Here is a 27,568-nt window from a genome sequence, read left to right on the forward strand (position 1 = left end):
GGACGCGAAAACTTTGTTTCAGGACTTCTTACCGGCCCGGTTCTCGGTGTTCCTGGAGTACTTGGTGTAGAGGCAAATCTCACTTTCTTCGACGGAGGCGTTCGCTCGGACATCGGAGAGTCCATCGCTGACTTGTTGAAACAAGTACGTGCTGCTCACAAGCGAACAACGCGCCCAAAAAGTCTTCAGCTGCGTCACGTATTGGCTGTATCAACTGCATCTTCAGCCAATAGGAGGCTTTGTTGCATGACTTGGCATGGTTGCTAGAATTACGGCTAGATTGGCTATATTTTGTTTGTCATGCACATTGTCACATGCATAAAGAAAGAATAGTCACACGTGGGCCGTAAGTCAATATGTACTTTACTGAAAAAATGTTGTAAACTTTTGTAACTTCAATGCAATACAAGTGTGAGAAGTTGATTTTAGATTTTTGTTTCAGATAAGGAAAAAACAAAGTCAATTCAAGACCAAACAAGCTGAAGCCACTAGACAACTAGAAGCCATTCCACACCTTTTCCTTCCTCCGTGCCATTCCATTAGAACCGGACAGCTTGCCGAAAACGTGGTGTCCGTAATTTTTCATCATCAGTATGGTAAGTCTTGACTCGTGTGTATCTTCTCTAAAGCAAGCACGCTAGCGAAGCAGTACTGAATAGATGTAGGGATATTTTATCTCGTAGATTTCTGCTGTCCAGGACCTGTTTTATGTTCCCGACTAGCTTCTGCGCTGACACACCAAAATGCTTGTCTAAGGGCAGCCTATCTAGTGGCGTAGTTATGATATACCCTCTTTTAGGCAACTGACTCCATCGTATTTGATCACCGCTGAAGGACCTGCACTGCGAAGATTTGTTGCTACTTGAGGGGGGGGGGGGGGGTGATTATTACACTGCGAACCACACGAGTGTGGGGTCAATTCATGCCCAATGCGTCCGCAATTTTATGGAGCGAAACACATGTCTAGTCGCTTAGGCCGTAGTTTTTTTTTTTTTTTCACAGATATTCGAAGACCGTCACCGTGACGGTACCAAACGCAGTCGTGCCGTATGTCAGGTCCTTGTACTATAATGCAAGCATGAATCGTAGTTGGTTGCAGCTGCGGCCGGAGCCACGCGTCCGATCGCTCCAGCACGCCCGTGCTTGTCAACGCTTTAACCCCCAATTTAACTTCCGAAAACCGAACCAAAATAGCCAACTTTTTAGAAGCTGTCATAACCTTGTGATGTGTGGTGCGCGTTCAAAGTGCGCGCCTTCGAAAAGTGCGCGTCACGGAAAAAAAAAAAACAAAAGGAGAAATACCAGAGTGCACGTGCGGGGCTGCTTAAACAAGAATGACGACGTTAAAGAGCGTCGAGCACGAGGATGCGTGGCAGGACGTGAAGTAAACAAAAGGTAAAACATCCAATGGGCAGCGAACACGGAGATTTCAAGGCCCAATGGCTTGACACCACGAGACAGCAGTATCTCCAATGAGAACGAGACAAGTGGGCCAGAGCTGAAGCAGGAGCCTGAGCAGACCAGAGCAAGGGGAGTTCGAAGAAGACGGGGCAAGCGGAAGGTCGTCACCGGACCGGGCGCTGAAGATGGGCCGTCGGGCGTAGGACCCGAGCCTGCAGGTCTTCAACCGGCCGGGGCCTCCTGCCGTCGTGTTCCCGCTCCAAAGGACCGTGGCCATCCGGTCCTGAACTCCTTTCCAGGGCCTGCGGACTTTGGTTCCGGCAGGCGAGCTACAGCCGTCGGGCTCCGGGCCCGAGCTGTGCGCCCAGCTGCTTGACTAGGTCGACCCTGGTTCTCTGACGCGTCACCACCAGCCTGCGTTCTCTCGTCACAGACGGGTCCACACTCCTAAAGCCAGAGCCACCACGTTCCGGCCTGGTTTCTCGACGTGTCGTCAGCAGCCAGCGTTCCTTCATCCCCGTCCTGCCCGCGTCCTGAAGCCGGAATCACCGCGTTCCGGTTTGCTCATCGTCGGCGGAATTCAGCGTGTGGGTGAGACCGAACAGATATCTTGCGCTACTCCCATCACTCAGCCCCTTTCGAACGTTAGGTTTGGTTACTGACTTTGAACGTTCTTGTTGGGTGTTTACAGATGTGTTTCGTCATGTCCAGTCAACTGTTTATTAAGTGTTTTGTTTTGTGAGGAATCTTTGCCTTTTTACTTTTCAATTAAACTTTTTGTGTGTTTCTTGAAAACCGAACGGCTTTGTCCTTATTAACAAGACTCTCTGAGGCTCAGCCCGGGAGAAAAACAAATCAGCAACAAGAACCCTGCATCACAAATTGGCGTCCGCGACAGGACAAAGTCGTTTGTTTTTCCAGTAGATTTTTTTGACGCGGTTAACACGATGACGAACACGTGGGAGTTAATTGAGTTGGCGGATAAAATGGGACTGACGGGAGCGGAGTTTAGAGTATGGTACGCGGAGCGGATGGAGAGGGAGCGTGAGGAACGGGCTGCGATATGTGACGCTAAAAAGCAGCAGATTGCATTGCAAACACACGCTAAAAGAGAGGAGTTCGAGCGAGAAACACGGGCTAGGAGAGAGAAGCTCGAGCGAGAGACACGCGCTAAGAAGGAGCAGCTTGAGCTAGAAATGCGTGAAAAGAAAAGGCTGCTCGAGATAGAGATGCGCGAAAAGAAGAGACTGTTGGAACTAGAATATGAGGATTTGCAGCAGTGGCTTGAGAGGGAAAACGCTGAATATACGTGGTCTGAGAGCCAGAGTAGTCAACCAGTGGATGAGGTGTGCTCTGAAAGCAGTTACATCGGGAGCGATTTGAATTTACGTGAGACTGACCCTGTACCTCGTCATGACCTTTCGCTAGAGAAAGAAACTCTGAAAGAGTATGACAGGGAGGTAAACAGTCAAAAGACTAGGAGACTCGATAAGCTTATTGAAGCGCAGGAATGCTTCGTGAGCATGGAACAAGAACGTTCCATTCAGAGTAAAGGGTATTTTGAAACCTGTGAGAGGTCAAGCGCACTTTATTCAGAGGTAGGATTGCCTCTGAATAGCTCCGCTGAAGGAGCAATAAAAGGTCTCCTAGGTAATGCCGGCGAATGCCATAATGAAAGCTCTGATGTAGCAGCTACCTATTGTTTTGGGCCACTGGAGATAGCAACAGACGCTACGGACATGGTTTTTCACCATGATTATAACTTGCCCATACAGAGAGATGGCTTGTGTTCTCGGGAAATTGTAGATGATGCTTTTAGAAGAATATTGGAGCAAAATGCAAAAGCACTTGTTGAAGAACAGAGAGTAGAGTTGCGATGTAGGTCAGCTATATGTGACAATGAGGGTAATCACGATGACCCAGGCAGAAGGGTTGAAAGTATTGATGAACAAGCAATACAGAAAGCTGAAGGGATGGAAAGTGAACCAGAAGGCAGTAATGGTCCAGCAGGTTATTGTACGAGGAAGGACGCCGACTGGTGCTCTTTGGCATCTGCGGTTGAAGAGGTCGCTTCTGTTAAGATGTCTCAACGATTAGCGGCTTACGAGCTCAAGCAAGGCGTTCGTGGGAAGGATGAAATGATTCAGGCGTGGTTGTACTGGTGCGCCTGGAGGCAACGCCTCCGACTGGCATACAGACATTCCAGCGTGTATGCTTGTGATTTCGAGGTTGGGAACCTGGTGATACACAGCTTTAGGTTCATACGAGCTTACGGTCGAGAATTCTTCCACTGGCTTCCGATTCCTTACTCTTGTCAAATGGTTAGAGCAGTTAAACGTCTTGTACGGGACGCTATAACTTAAGCGTCAAATTCGATTTCCCGCTGGTTTCTTTTGGATCTTGCTTGCGGACCATGGAAGGGTGTTGCTTGTAAATATTTGAAGAAGTTACATGCAATGTAACATTAACATGATGTATAGTTTTTGAGATGATAGGGTATATATGATAAAAAAAAAAAAAAGGGGTGGTGTACTACTAATTTGGGGATTTTCACAATCCGCTAGATGTGTCCATACTTTTTCTCACTTCTTGCGTATTTTGAGGTTAGTGAATGTGGACCTTTGGGCAATGCAGTGAACTGTGTGGCGGACATATGTGGGTAAATTGTGGTGCAGTGCGAAACGTGCACTCAACGGCAGTTTTTTTTTTCTTCTCGAAAAAAAAAAAAAACTTTTCTTATTGTTGTTGGTTGAATGTTACGTTCTGTGGACTCGGTGTTTCGACGTGAGACATGTCAACGAAGAAGCAGTGTGGTGCCATCGGTGTGATGTGTTGAACTGCGTGGTGCAAATATGTGGTGTAATTGTGACGTAGTGCAGAACGCGCACTCATCGGCAGTTTTTTTTTCTAAAAAAAAAAAAAAAACTTGAATGAAAGGGGGGCGTATGTGATGTGTGGTGCGCGTTCAAAGTGCGCGCCTTCGAAAAGTGCGCGTCACGGAAAAAAAAAAAAACAAAAGGAGAAATACCAGAGTGCACGTGCGGGGCTGCTTAAACAAGAATGACGACGTTAAAGAGCGTCGAGCACGAGGATGCGTGGCAGGACGTGAAGTAAACAAAAGGTAAAACATCCAATGGGCAGCGAACACGGAGATTTCAAGGCCCAATGGCTTGACACCACGAGACAGCAGTATCTCCAATGAGAACGAGACAAGTGGGCCAGAGCTGAAGCAGGAGCCTGAGCAGACCAGAGCAAGGGGAGTTCGAAGAAGACGGGGCAAGCGGAAGGTCGTCACCGGACCGGGCGCTGAAGATGGGCCGTCGGGCGTAGGACCCGAGCCTGCAGGTCTTCAACCGGCCGGGGCCTCCTGCCGTCGTGTTCCCGCTCCAAAGGACCGTGGCCATCCGGTCCTGAACTCCTTTCCAGGGCCTGCGGACTTTGGTTCCGGCAGGCGAGCTACAGCCGTCGGGCTCCGGGCCCGAGCTGTGCGCCCAGCTGCTTGACTAGGTCGACCCTGGTTCTCTGACGCGTCACCACCAGCCTGCGTTCTCTCGTCACAGACGGGTCCACACTCCTAAAGCCAGAGCCACCACGTTCCGGCCTGGTTTCTCGACGTGTCGTCAGCAGCCAGCGTTCCTTCATCCCCGTCCTGCCCGCGTCCTGAAGCCGGAATCACCGCGTTCCGGTTTGCTCATCGTCGGCGGAATTCAGCGTGTGGGTGAGACCGAACAGATATCTTGCGCTACTCCCATCACTCAGCCCCTTTCGAACGTTAGGTTTGGTTACTGACTTTGAACGTTCTTGTTGGGTGTTTACAGATGTGTTTCGTCATGTCCAGTCAACTGTTTATTAAGTGTTTTGTTTTGTGAGGAATCTTTGCCTTTTTACTTTTCAATTAAACTTTTTGTGTGTTTCTTGAAAACCGAACGGCTTTGTCCTTATTAACAAGACTCTCTGAGGCTCAGCCCGGGAGAAAAACAAATCAGCAACAAGAACCCTGCATCACAAACCTCTTCCTTGCAATTTTAATTCTCAAAGTATATTACATCACTGATTTGTGTTCAGAAACAGAAGTAAAAAAAAAAACTACTTTACATCAATAGATGTCATGGTAATGGACCATATCGTATTGCCCCGCCGTGACGGTCTATTAACTAAGTTACTCGGCTGCTGACCCGCAGCCGAATCCCGACTGCGGCGGCTGCATGTTTGATGGAGGCGAAAATGCTGTAGGCCCGTGTGCTCAGATTTGGATGCAAGAACCCCAGGTGGTCGAAATTTCTGGAGCCCTCCACTACGGTGTCTCTCATGGTGGTTTTGGGACGTTAAACCCCACAAATCAATCAATCAGAACATACTGAAAGTCAGAAGTATTTACTTAAAGGGACACTAAAGTCAAATAACAACTTGCGTCTGAGTGAAAGCACAATTTATGACGTCTAAAACGACAAATATTATCAACAGCAGTGCCCTACTTACTGAGAAGTTAAGGTAAACGCAGAAGAATACATGTGTCGCAGTAGGACATTCTCAAAATGATACCGATGACGTCAGATGAACTGCCTGCAATTAATCACTAGTAATTGATATAGCTGCACTAAATAAGGAACCTTCCATGCATCAATGCAATAAAATGCTGCTTGTTTGTTTCTGTTTAATTCATGGAAAAAAAGAACCGCTGGACGTTACTATGGGAAATGGCATGGCACGAGTGGTTCAAAAATGTAATTTTCGCGTGGTTACACTGGGCAGGTCATGCCACCTACCAAGGTGCAGTTGAACCAAACATGTCTGCCATGTCGGAGCCATTGGCAGGAAATTGATCGATGGTCGTTGTTGCTGCTGTGGCTCCCAATGCTTTCGTTCTGTCTACTAGTGTTGGCGACTGCGCAGTAAAACCGTTCAACGTTGTGCGTAGCAAGAGTGGTCCGAGTAGGTCCACTTGAGTAGTAATTTGAAGTGTGCTAACCCGATGCGGGCCACTAAAATGTGATTTTATTTCAAAATAAGCTCTTCCTTGGCACTAAAATAACACTATGAGATCTCTGGACCACTTTTAAACAATGAACGGCGACTTAATAAAGTGTTTTGCTAGAGCCTACCGGTCTCTAGCAACAATGTGCGTTCACCAGAAAATCATCCCTGAAAACTTCGGGTTTAGCTGTTCTTGCGTGGTTTTAGCGTTTGTTGCTGGCCACGGTTGCTTGTGTTCAGATGGTATATGCACATAAAATTATTCCGGTAAAGCGCTCGCAACTTGAGCACAGCTGTGTCAAGTCAGAATGCAGTCTACATGCCTGAATTAATTTTATATGCTAGTTAAAACGTTGTTTTCTAGATAGAAAGAGCGATAGAAAGAGCGCCTGCATTGCAGCGATAATGTAAAAAAAACTGGATTCCCACTAATCGTACGTAGGTCTGTTCTGCCCACTTCATCAAAGGCAATGTGAAGCTCAGCGCAGGCTAATGGCACTGAGGCAATACTCAGACGTTAGACTAGTCGAAGGCCCCCAGTTATCGGGAACACACCAGTTTCTGTCTTTTTCTACCCGTGGCAAACAAGTGTACTGGCGCCTGAAATGGGTAGCAAAACGTGAAAGCTAACACTGAAAAGTCATTGCAAAGCTGTTCATTTTATAGTTTGAGCGATATCAATGATGTGTACTGTTCTACACAACACAAGACACAAAGTAGCCGCGTTTAACATGAATCGCTGCACAACATGTACGTCGTGATGTCCACGTTTTGTTGTCGTTGCATTAGTTTTTCTTTAAGTGGTGCCGTTGAGTGGGCTCTCATCTGTATGAGCAAATATGACTCATCGCCTGTATTTCTGTTGCTAATGAACATCGCCGCATTCAAGCTAATTTATATTTTGGGTTTGAACATAGACTGTATATTTAGGTAGGTTCGACTTAAAGGTTTGGTTCACGAATAGCTTACTCTCTAGTAAACCATAATTGTTCGTATGACCCTGCAGCCACAGTTCTTATCACATCAGTACAATTTATAATTTCTCAATCACACGAACACGTCAGATTGCGAGCGATTCTGATCGCCATTGATCTCTTTAAAAAGTGCGGTGTGACACAGACGCATAAGTAAGCATTTTGTCCTGAGGTTGTGTGCTCAGACGAAAGCTGAATTGAACAAATTCACTTTGAATTGAGCAACTCTTCTCCTGCATGTCGACAGTGTGAGTGCGCTTTGAATACGCGGACAGGGAAAAAACAGGTGTGCGCTGTTAATTTCCCGTCTGTGACATTAAAGCGCATCCACATCGTCGGCGTGCATGCAGAACCAACTGGCTCAATGAAGTTCTCTGACAAATGTCTCCGACATTTCATGTATTTTCTGTTTGTATAGGCGCGACCACTCTCGGGGTAGGCCACACGGAGCAGGGGGCCGCGCTCATCGGAAAGCCACGATGTGTATTCTGCAAGGCGCCCGTCGGACACGCGAGCTGTGCGCTACGTCAAGCCCCTTAATGTAGCCGCTAGACGTTGCTCCAAACACATCCTAAGAAATGCTCGAGAAATAATAGAGCAGCAAAGTCAAACACCACAAAAACACTGCCGGGACCTTGAAAAAGCATTGCCGGAAGTGCCGCACCAGAAGTCTGCTGGGGTAGGCCGTTCGGTGAGAGTCCAGTTTGTTTACGGACACCAAAACCGTCTATACTTGCCTTTAGTGTTGCTTTAATTCAGTGCACAGTAACACGCTGTAAGATGCCCAGACGTTCGTCTTAACATAAGCTGTCATGATTGCTTGTCGCTCACTGTGTGGTAGATTTTGAAGCATATGCTTATGCTTCCACACACAGCCTCGTCGTCATGTGAAGCAATACCCCGGCCCAAACTACGTCCAAGTTGCTTTCTGGTGCAAATTCCATGTCTTCACTAATGCTGCTTTCTGTGCTCTTTCAAGGTTCTTCTTGTGAAGCAACATTATGAAATGACTGTTGCCAGGCTTAAAACACGCATGAAATGCATGAGAAGGAACACACACAGTGCTGCTAAGTGCTTCTAGTGTTCTAGTGATGGTAAATCTATCTTACCGTGAACCAACTTGACCAATCAGCAGTTTTATGAAATGCAGTTTCAAGTAGACAACTATCATCATCTAGAATTGAAAATTGCAAGCTAAGCAATTCCAGTCGTGACACGTCTTTGGCGGCAGAAAAAGCCAGACGAGTGTGACACATTGGCAGTATTAGTACAAACTTGTGCGATGAGTACAGCTCGGGGGTTGGTGGTTGAAGAGTTCAATAGCCCCACATGATCAGCATTTTTCTGTATTTCACTACGGTGTCGGCCATATTATGCTGTTCTTGGACTGGACTTAGTTTTGAATTGTTTCAATTGCAGAAGCCACTCATGCTGCATGGCCACGAGAGGGCAATCACGCAAATCAAGTATAATCGTGAGGGAGACTTGCTGTTCTCCTGTGCCAAGGATCACTCACCCAATGTGTACTACTCGCTCAACGGGGAGCGCCTGGGCAACTTTCTTGGCCATGCCGGTGCCGTCTGGTGCATTGATGTCAACTGTATCCTTGAACAACTTTCGTTTCACTATGTTTATGGCAATGAGGAGTGACATCTTGGACGAAGGAGGATTTCTCAAAATTACCGAGAGAATTCTGGTGCTGCGACCGTTCAGCCACCATGGAAATGATGTGTAGTACACATATTTGCCTAGTCTTCCTGCTTGCGACTTCAAATGTACCTGTGGCTTCGTTTATTGTTGTTGCATTTGGCGGGAATAAAAAAATGGATCATTGTAAACCTCGCAAAAAAACTTGAATTGGTGAACCTAAAAAGTAAAGGTAGTGAATTGGAACTGCTGAACATTTTCTCATTTTCGTCTCGTGACAAAGTGGCTGCATGCCACGCGGAGCCAAACAGAGTTTAGACAGAGCAAGTTTATGCAAATCCGTGTACTACCCACCATTCCCATGTTGGCTGAAGTGCCATGCGTTTCAACTCTTGAAGGCACTAGCGCCAGAGTTTCCTCTAATGTATTCTTAGAAAACTCTATGTTGCACGGAAGTTAGCCATCGAAGCAACTAGTGCGACTTTGTGCCCGACAAGAAAGAAAGCACAGTGTATGAAACATTGTGTTATGTTGTAATTGAGCTTAACACACAATCGCCACCAACAGCAAGAAATTATATGCAGTGTGAAAGCTGAAAATTGAGCTCACTAGCTGTCCCATTGTTTTCAGGCGATCGTCATGGCATTCATATGACCGAATGAGCACCATAATTGTACAGCACGTTCAAAAACACCAGATAGTGTAAAATATCCAGAGCCCTTCACTGTGGCATCCCTCATAGCCTAAGTTTTTCTTGGGGATGTTGACCCCATAAACTACCCTATTTACTGGCGCAATGAACGCACTCACATAATAAACGCACCCCAACTTTAGTCATCAAAATTTGTATTTGTTTCCCCCTCGCGTAATAAATGCGCACCCTACATTCATCCGCTGCATTCCCGCTAACAGACACCTGGCACCTCCTCACCCATTGGATTTCTTCCGTTTTTTACTACTTTGCCAACCTCCCTCAACCATCTTGGCTGGCTCGCTCCCTCTGCCCCCCTTCTCCCGTTGTCGCGTGCCTCTTGCTTTTCTTTCTATCTGCCGCACCAGTGGTGCAAGTGCAGAGACATCACAGCTGATAAGCACACAACCAGCGAAGGTCACCAAACTGCCCGCCCCAACCCAAGTTGGTGGCTTCCTGCAACCCCCTCCATTTTTTAGCCTACTTTCTTTTTTCTTCACTCTAACTGTCCCTTCATTCTCGGTTTCCTCGTGAGTGCAAGCTCTTGGGCGCCCCTCGAGATCAGAAGCAGATACCACTGTCATGGTTAAACGACTGGGAGAAAAGGTAGCTGCAAAGCATTTTTATGGTGTGCGTGGGCGGTCCTGGGACAGCTTGCAGAATATAGTGCCATCAACCTCCGAAATGAGTGAAGTGCAACAAAGAAGCTGTTTCTAAACAGTGTACGCATGTAAATTCCGAACGGCTAAGCGACCTAACTTTTTTTTTGCATTACCACGTTTTTTTCTTCTCCCGAAAAAGTTTTCATGAATTTAACCCGCGTAACAAATGCACCCCCCCAACTTGGCTCCAATTTTTTGACATAAAAAGTGCGTTCATTATGCGAGTAAATACGGTAAACCACTAACCATAATTACTGCTCAGTCCATCACTCAGGATTGCTTTAGTTAGTTAAGGTTAATCATTCTTTCTAGTTAACTAGATAGGGTGTGCAAACACAGAAACAACAGGGAAGTCAACACACCACTAATACTGTGGTGTCTTGGTTTTTTTTTCTTGTATAGTGCTTGGGTGCTCTTTGAAGGGACAGTAAAGTGAAGCAATGGCTTGGTTTAGATCTGTGAGCTGCTCTGTGGAAACTCTATTATAAGTTAGCGCAGAAAATCAAGCTTCGAGTTTCAGTTTTAAGTTTTGTGACATGGGCTCAATGAAATTTCCTGAAACTTGGTGTTATGTTAGATCTATAGCAGCCGTAGATGACAGTGTATTTTTACCGATTAGAAACTACGTAGCACCAGTAGACACCGTCATGGTGCCGGAAGGTGGCGTCTCCGCACGGAAAATAATTTTTTTTTCTTTACTGTCCCTACCAACTAGCTCAGCTCTCTGTTATTCTTAGATTCTTTTTAGCTTTGTTATCTGGCAAGACCACATGAGCATTTTTCTGAAACTATCTTCTGTTGAGTCGGCCTTCATAGCAGATCCCTAAAATGCATAATGTAAACATTTGGAAGTACAGGGCAGTCACGTTTGCAGGCTTGTTAGCAGCTTTGCAATCGCTGTGCATGAGCTGCTTTTTCTGTTCATGTGTGCATGCATGTCAGTAATGTGCCTATCATCGTATGCAGTAATACCTCATTAACTCAAACTCGCATATCTCGAAAAATTGGCTAAGTCGAAATTTTCTGCGGCACCAAACATTTTTCTGTATGTCCCATGTTTATTTTCCTTTTTATCTCGAAGTATTTTTGGGTCGGATTGTGGATAACTCGAAATTTTGAATGGGAGTGGAACAAAAATTCTACTGCCGGACCATTTCACAAGATTCGCGCGATGCTGCCGCTCCTGAAGTCCGCCAATTTTTTGTCTTAATCAGCCGCGCCTGCCACTACGTCGATGCTTTCCGCAAACACAAAGTCTCAGCCCAGTGACATATCAACTTTGTCTAGCAAGTTTGTGGCACGTCATGTGATACATGTGCTGAGCAGGGAGGCCCTCTGCCCACGCTTGGCGTAGTTTGTCTGGTTCGCTTTGTGCAGTGCACATGATTCTCTCTGAGGTGTGATTTCGTTAATCTGCGCAAACCGAGTGGTAAGGATTTTTCATTCAGTGTGAGGAGCGGCAGCTTAGGGTGAGTGCGGCAAGCATGGTGTTGAGGCAGTGCAAGTCGCTAGTGTTCAAAAAAAGGTTGCCCTAGTTAAGGAAGTGGGTAAAGGAGGCCAAACGAAATCATGCATCGCGCAGGAGTTCGGCATCCCTTTGTCTACGCTTTCGGCAGTGCTGGATGAATTTCAGCAGAGACATTGGGAAGAGGTGATCAAGCTTACAGGTAACAATGCCGCCGAAAATGACGTGACTTTTCTGGAGTATGCGCTGTGTGAGCAGCATGTGGCTAACGCAGGAGATGGCGAAGATGACGGCAATGACCAACTGAGATGAGAAATTTGCTGCGCTTGTTTCAAAATAAGGTCGAGTGCAGTGGCGGGGAAGATATGTGATGAATCAAGCAGCTGGAGAACGTCTTCCTAAGCCCGAGTACGACCGCAAAGCAGACGAGCACTAGGCAGTTTTTCTCTGCTACCGGCAACATGAAACGTAATGTCTGTTTTGTCATTGTGTATTGTTTTTGTCTTGTGTTTATATTCCTCCCTGTAATGACCCTCAAGTGAGGGATACAGTTTTAATATATAAAATAAAATGGCAGTGCGGCAAAACCAAGCCGTTTATAGTATCTTGTACGTTATTTTTTTCTATTTTAAACCTGCACGATAAGATTAGAAACTGCCGCATAGGAGCAGGTAATTAGTAGTGATTTTTCTGAAAAGCACTCATTTTTCCCCGGCTTTTAGCGCATCTTTGCTTATCTCAAAATTGTCCCTGGTTTTTGAGAATTGGAGTTAACGAGGTATTACTGTAGTAAAGTTGTTCAAACCCTACTGCGTGGTTTCCTCAGCTCCTAGTAGGGGACTCCACAAAGGTAATCTCAGGTGCTGGTGACAACACTTGCCGCGTCTGGGACTTGGAGAGAGGTAAAAATGATGCTTGTTTACAAGAATGCTTGTGAAATATCATTTGCAGCAAGTTAATTTGCTGGTGTGACTGGTGTCCTTTATATTATTTCCAAAAACAATCAATTTACCTCTGGTGTCCTGACAATTGTCTCTTTGCAAATGCCTTATGACCCACCAACCACCTTAGTGAAACAAGCTTGAAAATTTTGTCTATGAAAGTATTGAGCTGAGGGTTACATTTATGTGTGTGTATTCATCTGTGTTGGGCTCTATATGCTGAAGACTAAGGTAAAGTTCCGAGGCCCAGGGTGAAAATGAAATTGACAACTGCACCCTAGAGTCTGTACAAGAGTATGTATATCTGGGTCAGTTCTTAGTTTTATAAGGTAGTTTGGTTAATGAGGCAATGAAATATCAGCCACTGCGGTGTTGTATGGGCCCAGCTGCTGACCTGAAGGCTTCGGTCTTGATCCTGGCAGTCGCTTATAATAGAAATGCTATATGTATTTAAGGGGGCAGACTACTCCTAGACATTTTTTGTTTATTTCTTCAGTGATCTTGATCAAACTACACAGAATTGTGCAGTTTTTTCTGCTGATTTCAAATGTTTAATTAGTTTTTCTGTAACTCATCTTATTGCTGAGATAACTTAAGTTCACCCCCTATTGTTTAATGCCACCATAGAAAAAAAGAGTGCTTAATTAAAAGTGTTATTTAAAATATCCTAACATAGACTAATGACTATAGATTGAAATAATGCAAGTTTTTTGTTTTTAAGCCTTTATCATTTTACAGCAAAATGAACTATCCATTTTCAAAAGCAGTTGGAATTGTGCTAAAATTTTGATGAGTAAATAATTAAAGAGGCTTGTTCTCTAAGTTCTGCTCCCATACTTACACCCTACACACATACAGGTTTCCATCGCAAAAAGAATTATTGTTGCACCTGCCCCAGCTGCAGAGATATTGAAGCCTCGAAATTGAACAGTTGTAAATTTACTTTTTTGAGAAAAATGGAAATAATACCCGTGACACTTTGAAGTAAACCCCTTTTGTCGCCTAAGGGGACCATTTGCAGAAAGGAGTGGCGCTGATGACACACGTCACCGGACTACTGCTTTAGGCAGTGCCTCAGAAGAACGCTGGAGAAAAAATGGCGCTGTTCGTAGAAGCAGCAAGATTGGAAATATTAAAAAGAATCTGCGCATGTACATCACATTCAGCGACGCCGGAGCATCAAACCGTTTTTTTTTTATTGTCTGGTGGCTTATAAATAGCATACCTGTAATTTTCTTTCGCTTTTTTGCGTTTTTAGCAGCAACTTAAGTTCGTCTGGCAACTATGAACAGTCGGTGTGTTGCTGTTTTTGTTTTTTGTCGTGCTTTTTACATGGCTGCGTCCAGCTGGGTCAGTGACGGCGTGCCGCGTTTCATCGTGGTCCTGAGATGTCTCAGCGCAGAGACAGAGATAAAGCAACAGTTGAGGTGGGCCTGACTCTTGTCGCCCTCGGCTCCATCGAAAATGAGCTAAACGCTGCGAAGGCAATTTTGCTGTGAATTTGCGCCCGTGTACGGGGAATACCGGCGTCGGTGAGGCTCTTGGCAATCGCCTGGTACACTCCACCGCTGTGCTTTTGCCCTTGCAAGGCGTCCAAATGGCCCTCCCATAGCTTTATCAGTGCCCAGGTCTCCTTTTCAGTCCACTGGACGCGCGGTTTTTTTCTTCACCGACCGAGCCGACTCCACTGTTACAAGATACTACGTCACCGACACAGCAACTGTCGCTGCCAACCCTAACATGATCGCGCTAGTGACGTAATTCAGGCGTTTGAGAGTATGGACAGACTATAGGCCTTCACTTTTCAACAAATCGCACTGCTGCTGAAAATGAAAACATTTTCTCGGTGCAAAAAAATACTGACAGGGCACCGCAGTGTTGCGACACGTTTTCTTCTATTGATAAATTATGCACACTGTATGCGAGAGTACTCCCTTCCTGCCAGAAAAGTAGATGCGGGATCTGCTTTTGCGAAAAGGATCTTTGCCGGAAAGGAGTTACTCCTTTGTCGTGTGTCACTGCGCCCAAACGCCTTTCCGAAAGATGTCCCCTTGTCTAAAGGACTTCGGGGGGCCCGTGTGTCAGGGGCATAACTGAAAACACACAGCTTCTTCAAAAAGCAACAATCATGGTTTGCATGTTTAGCAATCCTCATAAAAGTGCTCATAAATTCGTAGCAGAGCTTCTAACACAGGCGCCGACAAATTACGAAGAGGCCTCGAAGTTGGTTCCCCCTTTTTTTTTGCAGGTTCTGCATGTTAACAGCACCAAGACTCTGAACAGTTAGAATCACATTAAAAAAAATTTATCACTTCCTGGTGTGCAAAAATTTGCAGAGAGATAGCAAAATACTTGCAGATACCAAATATGTCAATTTTAAAAAATGATTTTTTTTGTCACTTTTTGGTCCCAAAGAGCAGTCTGCCCCCTTAAACTCAGGTGCACATTAAAGCAGGAGTGCGTGATTAATCAAACTTTGGAACATGTTTTGAATAGTGTTTACTATTTGATTAGGTTTGAAATTTTACTATTAGAATTTGGCAAATACTGTTAACGTCTGATTAACAGTAGTGCCTTCAGATTTTTATATATGCTTCACCCCATTACACTATCGCATTGTGGCGAAGCTGTTTTTCAATTTATGCTGCCGCAGACACTGGGGAATTAGGGTGTCGATGAAGCATATATAAACATCCTGGAAGAAATCTACAGGGGATCAACTGCTACCATAGTGCTTCATAAAGAAAGCAACAGAATACCAATCAAGAAGGGTGTAAGGCAGAGGGACACAATCTCTCCAATGCTATTCACCGCGTGCTTACAGGAGGTTTTCAGAACCCTAGAATGGGAACAGTTAGGGATAAGAGTTAATGGAGAGTACCTTAGTAACCTGTGCTTCGCCGATGACATTGCATTGCTGAGTAACTCAGGGGACGAATTGCAACTCATGATTACGGAGTTAGACAAGGAGAGCAGAAAGGTGGGTCTTAAAATTAATCTGCAGAAAACGAAACTAATGTACAACAACCTCAAAAAAGAGCAGCGCTTCGAGATAGGTAATAGTGCACTTCAAGTTGTAAAAGACTATGTCTACTTGGGGCAGGTAACAACCGCGGAGCCTAACCATGAGACTGAAGTAACTAGAAGAATAAGAATTGGGTGGAGCACATTTGGCAAGCACTCTCGAATTATGACAGGTAGATTGCCACTATCCCTCAAGAGGAAGGTATATAACAGCTGTATCTTGCTGGTACTTAGCTACGGAGCAGAAACCTGGAGACTTACACAAGAGGGTTCAGCCTAAATTGAGGACGACGCAGCGAGCAATGGAAAGAAAAATGGTAGGTGTAACCTTAAGAGACAAGAAGAGAGCAGAGTGGATTAGGGAACAAACGGGGGTTAAGGATATCACAGCTGAAATCAAGAAAAAGAAATGGACATGGGCCGAGCATGTAGCGCGTAGACAGGATAACCGCTGGTCATTAAGAGTAACTAACTGGATTCCCAGAGAAGGCAAGCAGGTTAGGGGGAGACAGAAGGTTAGGTGGTCAGATGAGATTATGAAGTTTGCGGGTACAAATTGGCAGCAGCAGGCACAGGACCGGGTTAAGTGGCGGAACATGGGAGAGGCCTTTGTCCTGCAGTGGACGTAGTCAGGCTCTTTTTCTTTAATTTTTCTTTAACTCTTTTTCTGTAATTTTGCTTCAAATATTCGAAGAATATTAAACAAATATTTGATAACTATTTGAAAAAGTTAGGTTCAATTTGCACTTGGTATTCAAATTGGCTTCACTACGAAAATTTTGTTATTCGCACAGCTCTACATTGAAAAACTCCAGATGGCAAAAATATTTGGGGCCCTCTATTGCAACATGCCTCTTAAACGTATTGTGGTTTTGGCGTGTGACAAACCAGCATGCATGTTCTCGAAGTGTTGTTGGTGACATTGTTGTAGTGATTAATATGTAAAGATATTCACCTTTTTATTGGCTTCCTGGACTGTATAATAATGCAGCTACTTTTACGCACAGGAGTGAACATCAACACAATTGACACAGCAACGGCAGTGAGGACATGCATGTTCTCGTTCAGTGGCCGCATGTTAATGTACAGCACAGACAAGGCCATGGGACGTTTCTGCGAGATACACATTGTCGACATGGCTGACCGACGACAGATGGGTGAGTGTATCCAGAAAATGTTCTCTGCTTATTATAGTTGCACAAGGTGCAACACAGCAGTTGTAATTTCAATTATACTTGCACCCTAATCTCATTATCATTTGTAAAAAGCTTTGTAATGCTGGTTTTATCTGAGAGATGACTTGGCAGCATACAAAATTATTATTGTTGAGGTGCTCGCTACTAAGCTCGCTTCAGGGATTATATGTCCCAACCGATCAAAATGCCATATGAAGTTCTGAATTCTAGTTGCATTGGACTTTGCCAGAGCTACCTATTTCTTTTGGCCTCTTACATGCTTTTTTTTTTCTCTAGAACACTTTGCTTGGTTAGAATTAGCCTTTTGATGCCTTGGCATAACAACAAAAATGGTGGGATATTTGGACCCACCAATAAAGTAGTGTGTGAAATTTTATGTTGTTAGATATATATTTTTTGGTTGGAATGAATAGCCATTCACCCACTTATGATGGCTGAAAATGTCATCTGCTTGAGCATACGATACCTAACTTTATGGAGGTGCTTTTATAGCTTTTATTTCCAGTTTCAGTTTTGCAGGGAGGCAGAACCGAGTGTGGTTTGTTGGTAAACACAGCCGATCTTGCGAGGCCATGAAACAGACGCATTTGCCATGCACAGCATTGCGGGAGAGAGTGCGCACGTCTGGTTGATTTTTGAAACTCCAACAAAGTGTAGGCACTCTACTTTGCATGTGTTTACATGCATTTCTTCCTCCATCGAATTCTGATGTGTTTTACAATGATAAATAATGAAAATAGGTGTTTTTTCAAGACCCCCCACCCCCTGAAAAAGATTTCTGGCAACGGGCCTGAACCCCCTAGTATATAAAGCCTAATAACAACCTAGCTAAACAACCTAGAAGCAAACAGATTCGTCTTCAGAATTGTCACGTTTCATCGTTTCGAGGTTTGTGTGGTTTAGTGCAAGGTCTGTCTTATTATTTTCAGGAAATGTCCACACAATGTATTTCACAAGCTGTCTAGTATTGAAAACTTTGTTTTGGGACTACTTTATTGAACTCCCATATGAAATCACGAGGTTTTCCTCCGTGCTTTGATGCAGAGGGCCAAGACTCGGCCATGGTGATTCCAGTGAACCAGAGCAAAGTGACCAGTGCCCTGTGGTGGCACTATGACGACGGTATCCTGTCTGCCCATGAGGATGGCACACTGGCCACCTGGGACATCAAATCAGGCATGCAGCTGAACCAGGTCAAGGGCCACAGTCTGACCATCAATGACCTGCAGTATTCCAAGGACCAGAGCTTCTTCATCACAGCCTCCAAGGACACCACCTCCAAGGCAAGTGCCTACAAGAGCTGTTATCAATCAGCAACACGATTGACTGAACTTAGCAATACAAGGAAGTGCTAATTCAGTTTAAGGCAGATTGTTCTTTCAAAGAGGAACAGAAGGTTAGACATTTCAAAGGCCATGGTTTCGTTTAACTTTTTCATTACCACTCTTATTCAAATCGATCACCTGTGATCTACACTTTGGATCGTTGATTTTAGTATGTTAAATTTGTCTATCGACGTCTAGCCACTCAACTTTCAGCATCAATTTGAATTTGCCCCTTTTGCCGACATAGTGGTTTTTGACAGATCTTTGCATGAACCAATGTGCATATATTGATGGACAACTCCACTAGGCTGGCGAACTTGGCAAAAGTGCATGCCCTTCGTGATTATTCTGCAGCAACATCGAAGTTCTGTGATGAAAAACCCTTTGCAAGAAAAATATTAAATTAAAATGTCAGCTTCGCAATTTGATAGTGTTTAGCAGTAATAATTGCCAGAAATTAATGTCAGATATTCAATAGACAGCTGTTGCTAAAAGTCGGGAAAAATGTATCTTACAAAAAACATTCCCGGTAGTCTGCCACATGTTTGAAGTGTCACGATGGCCTTTTCAGCCACTTTCCAGCAGCTTTGGTTTTGCTTGTATCGATATATCAGACACAGGTTCACATATAGGGTCACTAGTCGCTCCTATGGCGTAGTCGCCACAGGCGCACGGGTGCACACCAGCACCGCAAAACACATGCGCCACACGAAATTGTCTTGTAACCTCACCAGAATTAAGTGAGGACGAGCTTAGAGTTCGAGGATGACAGCACCTCAGCCTCAAACTTTATGGAGACGATATTTTGGGTCAGGCTGAGACATCCACAGCCGTTTATGAGTTCTTTGTTTGTTTACGGCTTCAAGTTGTCTCCTCCGCTGCAAGCGTGTAGCTGCTGAGTATTGTGCACATTCTTATAGCTACTCTGATTACGTGCAAGGTCCACACTTCGCTGGGACGCGGTGTGCTGGCGCCGGCTGTAGGCCTTTTCCTGATGACTAGAAGGTTCCCAAAGCACATCTTGGCCATGGCTACGAAGCACCACGAAAAATTTTAGAACTGCACGTGATATTGTTCTTTTTGTAATACGATGTATAATATGCTAAGAAATATGTCTGGATGCATGTATAGGAATGCCAACCTCAATGAAATGAGGTGGCTCATGGAAAGAGATGACTCTAGATGAAATAGCGAAGTCCATTTGACAACTGATAAATAGAGGGATTATTCATATGATGGGCATCCATCTATATTACACCACCTTGAGACTCTTATGCCAAGAAATAAAAAAATTTACTGAGAAATGTGTACGAGTTCACTTGCGTCTCACGAAAAACCAGGCACTGCTTCACTGCGTGGCTTGAGCAACCAAGCAGCACCTTGCTTGATGTTGCTTAATCTGTTTCTGGGTCATTTTTCTACAAAATGTATATTCTGAATTTGTTTTGTTTTAAATATTTTGGCACATATAGTGTTTTTTATTTCACTGTTTATCGGCTGGCAACCAAAACTTACGCACTTTTCACATTTTTATATACTTTTGCGGCTCTACAAAATATATTTTTAAAAATAGCATATCGTTGCTCAAAATTTGGTATGCTGCAATGCATGCTGAAGTACTTTATGAACTGGCAAAAGTGATCTTCCCAGGACTTTTGAAAAATAACCATTTTCGTGCGATAACGAAAGAGTTGAGCAGTAGTTCTGTTGAAGAGATTTTCGTTTACTGATAGTCTTTTGTACAGTCATTCTCAGATGATGTGCCATGTGCTGAAGTTTTTGTGGCTCTTGCCTGCAGCTGTTTGATGCGGACACTCTGGAGCACCTCAAAACTTACAAGACTGAGCGACCGGTCAACTCTGCTGCCATCTCTCCCATCAGAGAGCACGTAAGTTTGGTGTCATTCCTTCATTAGTAGAAGAACACAGACCTTATAGCACATTTTTATCAACCTCAATGCTGAAAACTTGGGAATACCGTATTTATTTTTATAATGAACTTACATTTTTTTTTTTTTTCAGAAAAGTTGACGCCAATTCGAGGAGAGAGTTTATTACGCAAGAGAAAAAAAAAGTCACGGGAGTTATAACAGCGAAAATTTTGCATTTCCATATTGCTTGTTGTGGCCCACAAAATGCGCGACAAATTTTTTTGTAGCTCAAAGCTCTTGTTTTCTCCCGTAATGAACGCGCATGGATCGACGCCGAGGTGTCGTACAGCCGCTTTGTTTTCATGCTCCAGTGCATGCTCGACCAACTTTTAAGTTTAAAACCAGCCATGTAGCTTGCGTACCGGCCGATCACACCCTGTGCAGCAGCTGTTTCCTACTAAGTTCACTACGACAAATTGACAACGCAGCGTCTGATGGCGGCGCGCTGTCAATGCGGTGGGCGTTTTGCATAGCCTGCCAGATGGCAGGCGCGTAGTGTTTCGGAGACCCACCTTCTCGAAGGTCATGCACTTTTTTTTTTCTTGCTTTCTTTTCATGTCATTGTGCTTGCATGGTGCTATAAGCAAAGAGGTTTCTCCTACATTCGACAGGTGGCACTCTGCCACAAAAGTAAAATTTTATTGATGTCATTCATGTTTGTGTGTGCTGCTCACAACTGTATAGCATAATTGCGAAACTATGCTTTGACTTTTGTTGCATCATTATTTTGTCAGTGCAGTGGGCGCTTTGCATGGGCGCGAGATGTCGGGCGCATAGTGTGTTGGAGGCGTGCTGTCTCGGAGGCCATTCATTTGTTTTTTTGCTTTTTTATCATGCCGCTGTGCTTGCGTAGTGCTATAAACAAAAAGGTTTCTCCTGCATTGGACAGGTGGTGCTCTGCCGCAAATTCGTGACTTTTAAATTTTGATTGATGTCATCCGGATTCGCGCTGCTCGCCACTATTTAGCATGGTTGCGAGACTATGCTTTGACTTTTGTTGTGTCGTTATTTTGTGATATAATTGCTTGATTTAACATTGTTTCAATTGTCCATGGCACTTGCTATTACACAGAAATAAAATGAACAGATACATTAAAAATTTGTTTTTCTTTTTTTCAAGGACCAAGGTGGGGGGTGGGTTCATTATGCGAGTAAATACGGCGTATTAACCAGATTTTTTTTCTTCTAAAAAACAGGGCGTGCGAACAATGACATGAGAAAGAAGTGGGCGTCTGTGGTGTTCTGACTTCTTTCTTGTCTGTTTACATGCAAACTTGCTCAGCTCTCCATTATTTTAAGCCAATTTTCTTGCACCTTACCATTTGTGTTATTGGTGCACTGCATACACTATCATTTGATTAGGTAATTCAAGAGTGATCAATAAAATGATAATAATTGTGCAGTACAGTTGAACCTTGGTGTCACAATTGGGACAGTTGGCATGAAGCGACCCATGAACAAATATGCTGGAGGTCGCGTGCAGTATTTTATGTAATTGGCTTGACGGTTCTGCAAGCATATTTCATGTAGCATTCAGTCGGTACCTTTCAGCTGCCTCATTCAGATTGTGAATGGATCCTGCCACGGTTGTCTAGTGGCTAAGGCACTCGGCTGCTGAACGCAGGTTGTGGGATTAAATCCTGGCTGTGGCGGCCGCATTTTTGATGGAAGCGCAAAAATGCTTGAGGCCCGGGCTTAGATTTAGGCGCACGTTAAAGAACCCCAAATGTTTGGAATTTCCGGAGCCCTTCACTACAGTGTCTTTCATAATCATGTGGTGGTTTTAAGGTGTTAAACCCCAACAATTACTTTTATCAGATTGTGAATGAAAGGGCTTTTTCTTGGGAGACTGGCATTTCGCTCCCAACATGATATTCACCCACTGCGGTGGTTACGGTGCTCGACTGCTGACCCGTGATGGTTTGGGGCTGTTAAACTCCATCAATTATTACTAATTATCACCAACATGTGATGTCAGATCATGCTTTTTTCTTCCGGCAGGTGGTGCTTGGGGGTGGTCAGGAGGCTATGGATGTGACAACATCATCCGTCAAGGCTGGAAAGTTCGACGCCCGTTTCTTCCACCTCATCTTCGAGGAAGAGTTTGGCCGGGTCAAGGATCACTTCGGTCCTATCAACAGTGTTGCATTCCACCCCGATGGCAAGAGGTGCGCTTGACATTTATTTTAATCTAGTCGGCCTGCTTTTAGATAAATCTAGATCTCAGCTGGTGTCTTTCTTTTTATATTTACAGTAGACTCTCGATACCGTATATTGCCGAATATAAGACGACCCCCCCAACTTTTGACCTCGAAATCGGGGGGAAAAAAAATCTGCAAGTAAACTATTTTAGAAAATTGACCACATTGACAAAACGAAAGATCTATTGCCAGCAAACTACAACTTTAAGCCTTCATGTGGCAGTTGTGATCGCGCACTTCACAAAAGTTTCGCGCGCCATGCTGTCTGGCAGCTCGTACGAAGCGTCGGACATGCCCCGTTGGCATTTGGGGCTTGTCGTCCTGGTCCATCCAGTCTTTGTAAAGGGCCGCCACCCGGTCCTTAAATGGCATGTTGAGTGCCACGTCGAGCAGCTGTAGCACAGGGATCAAGCCACCCGGGATTATCGCCAACTGGCAATCCGCGTTGGCCATGGTTTTCTTCACGTGTTCCGTGATGTGCCCTTGGAACGAGTTCAGCACAAACATGCTTTTGGGCCTGAGAAGACTTCCCGGGCGCTGGAGCCAGACGAGGCGGAACCATTCCAGCCGAGTCTCCTTCGTGAAAAAGCCCTTCTTATTGTCGTGAACAATTACTTTAGTGGGGAATTTCTTCTTGGGCATCGTCTTCTGCTTGAAAACGATGAAAGATAGCAAGCAGCTTGTGGCCGTCAATGGTGCAGCACAGCATTACTGTAAAACGGTTGTGCTCATTGCCAGTAGCCATCAGGCACACTTGCCTCTCACCTTTTGCTGACACAGTTCGTTTGCTTGGCATATCAAACTAGACATAGATCAACGTTGCCGATCTGGCCAAGTGTGTAGGCTTGCTCTGCCTTCCGTTCACTGACGAAGTTCAAGAAGGCTTTTTTTTTTTTCGTCATATTCCTCCAGTGGCTTTTGACAAATAGTTGTGCGCCGCCTTAGGCTGAGCCTGTGACGATTCATGAAATTAGTCACCCATTTCTTAGATTTTTTTGTTTGCTTGTTTATTAATACTGTTGACCCTACAAGGGTTGTTAAAGGAATGGATGAGCGATACACTCAATAAAAAACATTCACGCGACCATGATGAAGGGTGCTGCACACTACAAAGATAGTCTAAGAACGAAAAGAAGACAAAATGAAAATCGCAAATGCACTTGACTCGTACACAGTGTGGCATTAATGATTAGTGTTCAAAAACGCTGAATGACTTGAATAGGTAAGTGTATGGAGCTCATTTAGAAATGCAGCAAGGGAAGAAGAGGAAACCAGCGAATCAGACAGCATGTTCTATCTTTAATTACTCGAGGAAAATAGCTATAATTAACGGGAGTCGACTCGCGTCGGTGGAGCTTCAATATACATACTGTGCCTGTGCCTGAAACCATTAATCTTAATCTTATTATGGAGAATCAGGAAATGGAATTTTGATCTTTCCACTGCTGTCCTTTTTTTTAAGGCAGGAAAGTTTGCATTTTGGCACAGTTCCATAGGGAAGTAGCAACGACGATATTTGTTAAAAATTCATCTAGCTGCAAGGTGTTGGACTCGATCCAATTCGCGTCAATTTGTTGCCGTGTGAGAGCCCCAAACTTTTTCAGCATATTCTATAATGGGGCATATTAGAGTAGTATATGCCAAGTTTTTAATTTGAGAAGTTCCACTACGCAGGTTGCGTCTCAGACTCCATAAAGCTCTACTGGTTTTTTTTAGTTACCATATCTATGTGGGTGTTTCACCTAATATCATCAGTAATATCAACTAATATCATTTTAATTTCGCTGCGGGTGATTTCCAATTTATTCACAACATATCAAGCCTTCTCTTGAATGTCCTCGTAAGACACGCTCAGGCCTTTCTGCCCCTTTTTGCCGACCGCGGTCTGTCGTGTACAAAATGCTTTCCAAGTCACTTTCACTGCACTGAATGTATGTCAGTTGGGAAAATGTACTAAGATTGGGAAGGGGTCCGTCTGTCCTGGTGCACAGCACATTTCGTCCCTTGCTTATCCATGTATGCTGGATAATCATGAGTAGCAATATGATCGCTGGCACCTAAAATCTTTTACTGACAATCAATCAAAGCTGTGTATGAGGTTGCTGCGGTCCTGAGAAACAGTAAAGAACTCTTCCCTACTGATGATTCAAACAAAATTCAGGGCTCCCCTTGAGTCTTAAGGGAAGAGGGACACAGGCCCTAGAAGGTTGAAAATCGCAGAATAATGGACTTTCTGAAGCTGACATTTTTGGAATCTGTACCTATTTTTACACTTATCTGAGAAGATTCTTTATCGCGTCATAGTTTCTGGCGCAAAATCAATTTATAACACTCTTGTGAGATGAATGTGAGCGCAAAGAGGCTCTAAAATCGCGCTTTTCCCGCGCTGAACCGTTGCCGGTACACACGAGCTATCTTGGTCATCTTGGTCTCGTTTGAAAGGGTCGTTCTTCATCTTCAATTTCTTGCCACTGCTTGTTCACCTTGCTCATTAATTTTCCAGCAAAAACATGTCATAAAGAAGCACCAGCGTGCGATTCTATTGGCTGCTTGTGGCAGGTGACAAAAACTAAGCATCCTATTGGCCAAGTGGCATTTCCGGCGTCTGTTTCACCATTGTGACACGCACGGACATGCGCCATTTTGTCGTGATGCTGTTGACTGCCTGCTGCAGTAAAGAAGTTCGCGCCACACTAATTAGTGAAGTGGGTGTGGCGACCATTCGCCGTGAACTTCAGGAAGAGCCTCGCTATGGCTCAGGACAAGGAGGATAATGAACTCGCGGCGGTCAACGGCGGTTGCCGAGACGCCTGTGTAGGCCTAGCTCACGTACAAGCCCGTCAGTTGCCGACAACATCACTGAAAGCGGCCGTGTTTTGCAGCCTCATCAGTTAAGAGGACGGCAAGTAAAAAGCAGAAGTGAAGGTACGAGAGATATCAATCTTTGCAGCGACGAAATGGAAGTGCAGTATTATCGCTAAACGCTCTGATGCCGCCGTTCCCCTGCGCCTGACGAAATGACCTCACTTGTTCATGAACCTTGTGACGGGTCATCAGAGAAGAGTACGCAGCACATCGACAAACAGCAGAAAATGAATCTCTTCGCGGTGAACGTGCTCGCCGTTTGCAATAGAGGCTACCGGCAACAGGTAGACTGCTTTTAACATGTTCGCAAGGATGTCGCGGTCTTCACTCGAAAATGTGGCAGTCTTACGGGAAAAGGAAACTAACACCTCGGCACTCATGTAGCCTCAAAATTGATGAGCAAGTGCACAAGTTCGGCTCACCACATTTACGTGTAACTTATTCTGGACAAGCCAGAAAGCATCGCTGTGTCATTCGACGGATCGCAGGTGACGCTTGCACATTCGTCGCACATCTGCGTCAGTACTGTCACCGAACTGATGAGCGGCCTTGTCAGCAGACGAGCACACGGTGGCAACTTGCAGCAAGACTTGAAGAAACTACACGCTCATGCAAAAAATTAGTCTGATTACATGCCCGGTGCATATTAACTGACTAAAAGTGTGTGTGCCATGATATTTTTCAGTTGAAACGGCGAAATAAAGTTTTAACAGTATTTTTTTCGAAACACAGATTTTGACTTTTCTTGTTTGCTTATTCTGTAAAAGTGGACCTAGGATAGCTAGAGCAGTAATCATTTTTGCACAATGCGAAAAACAATGCTGAGAGCCAATTTTGTTTTTTCTGCACACTTAGCTGCATTGTGCAAAAATGATTACAGCTCTAGCTATCCTAGGTCCACTTTTAAATTTTTTTTATTTTAGTATAACAGCTTTTGTTCTTGGTTACATGCAATGAATTTTATTGTGCTGTAATTTGAGAATTATTTGTTCAATTTTCGATCAGCTTGCAGCGTTGCACTTCTTAGGCTTTCTAGTACCAATATATATGTGAATGACTGTGTAATTCTAGGTACATGCATTTTTACAGTTAAAAAAAGTTAGAATTTCTATTTTCTTGATTTTCTCAAAATGGCAAATTTGTACACTCTGCATGACCATTCCTGCAATATATTGGAAACCATTACAGATAGCAGAAGGATTCTTTTGGCAGCATGAAGCTATATGTTTGCAGCACACAACATAGGAAACAGATTTTAATTTCTCTTGATGCAAGTTTTTAAAATTAGGCTTTTGTGTGACCACACCATCGCTACATTCAGAGCTATGAATTTTAGTGTACTGTAATGTAAGAAATAATGACCCCATCAAAGAAGTGCTTCCTATGTTGTGTGTCTTATGCTTTTTACTGTTAATCCCTATGTCATTTATAAACTTTTAACTGGTGGTTATTTTTTATTGTGGCAAAGAACAATAGAAATGGTTATCTTAATTATTTGATGAACTAATGAAGCTACAGTAAAGATAACTATATTTTTAAAATCAGGAGAACAAACTAAGTAAACATGCCAACTCTTATCATATTCAGTTCAAAAATAGATTAGCTATCCTATAGACACATGTTTCCCCTTAAGGACTCCTCCCTTAGTCCCTCCTTTTTCTCTCTCCCTCTGGACAGTGCATGCAGTCTGAGCAATTTTTACCAGAGTGATCAAGCGTTTGCAGGCTGCTATCACATGCCATCAACTTAGCTTGTGAATTTTTGATGACCTTTGTACATTTCTGAATCTATTTAACACATGAATTATATTTCCACGGTCAGTAAACAGCTTTTGTCCAACTTCATGACTTTGGTGCCTGCATACTACATAATGAGAGATTGACGACAGCACTTCTGTTCTTTTTCCATTGCAGCTACAGCAGTGGTGGTGAAGATGGTTACGTTCGAGTCCACTACTTTGATCCATCTTACTTCGAATTTCAAGTTGAGGTCTAAATCGTGCCCAATAAAAAAAATTTATCACCTATGTATTTGTTGTGTTTCAATGTGCCATTGTGTGCCGAATCGAAGTGTGCTAGCACCATAATGCCCAGACTGTCAACCACTTTTCTTTATAGCAACTGCTTTTAGCTCCAAGAAACACACCGACCACTAGAGAGGATGACAGGACAGAGCACCTGTTGCAGCAAGAAGTTCTCTTAAGCTATAGATCAGTGTTGATGCCTTGCAGTCCAAAATAAGGCTTAGTACACAGTATCTTCCAATCAACTGG

General features: G+C 44.2%; 2 protein-coding genes across 2 annotated transcripts in view; one reads left to right on the forward strand and one right to left on the reverse strand.

The window, feature by feature from the left end:
* LOC119164821 (choline transporter-like protein 1) overlaps window positions 1-348 on the reverse strand; it is a 66,143-nt gene extending 65,795 nt beyond the window's left edge. Inside the window, exon 1 of the mRNA XM_037415333.2 lies at window positions 33-348. Within this exon, the coding sequence (XP_037271230.2) occupies window positions 33-125 (93 nt within the window). The 5' untranslated portion in view covers window positions 126-348. The remainder of the gene's footprint in view (window positions 1-32) is intronic.
* A 94-nt stretch (window positions 349-442) lies between these two features.
* On the forward strand, window positions 443-27,322 carry eIF3i (eukaryotic translation initiation factor 3 subunit i). Its single transcript, XM_037415334.2, has 8 exons — window positions 443-596; window positions 8,769-8,949; window positions 12,651-12,716; window positions 16,787-16,936; window positions 18,020-18,258; window positions 20,099-20,188; window positions 22,232-22,398; window positions 27,210-27,322. The coding sequence occupies exons 1-8, from the start codon at window positions 594-596 to the stop codon at window positions 27,289-27,291; spliced, it is 978 nt and encodes a 325-aa protein (XP_037271231.1). The 5' UTR covers window positions 443-593; the 3' UTR covers window positions 27,292-27,322.
* The last annotated feature ends 246 nt before the right edge of the window (window positions 27,323-27,568 follow it).

This window comes from Rhipicephalus microplus, chromosome 9 (assembly GCF_043290135.1).
Source record: "Rhipicephalus microplus isolate Deutch F79 chromosome 9, USDA_Rmic, whole genome shotgun sequence".
Lineage (NCBI taxonomy): Eukaryota > Metazoa > Arthropoda > Arachnida > Ixodida > Ixodidae > Rhipicephalus > Rhipicephalus microplus.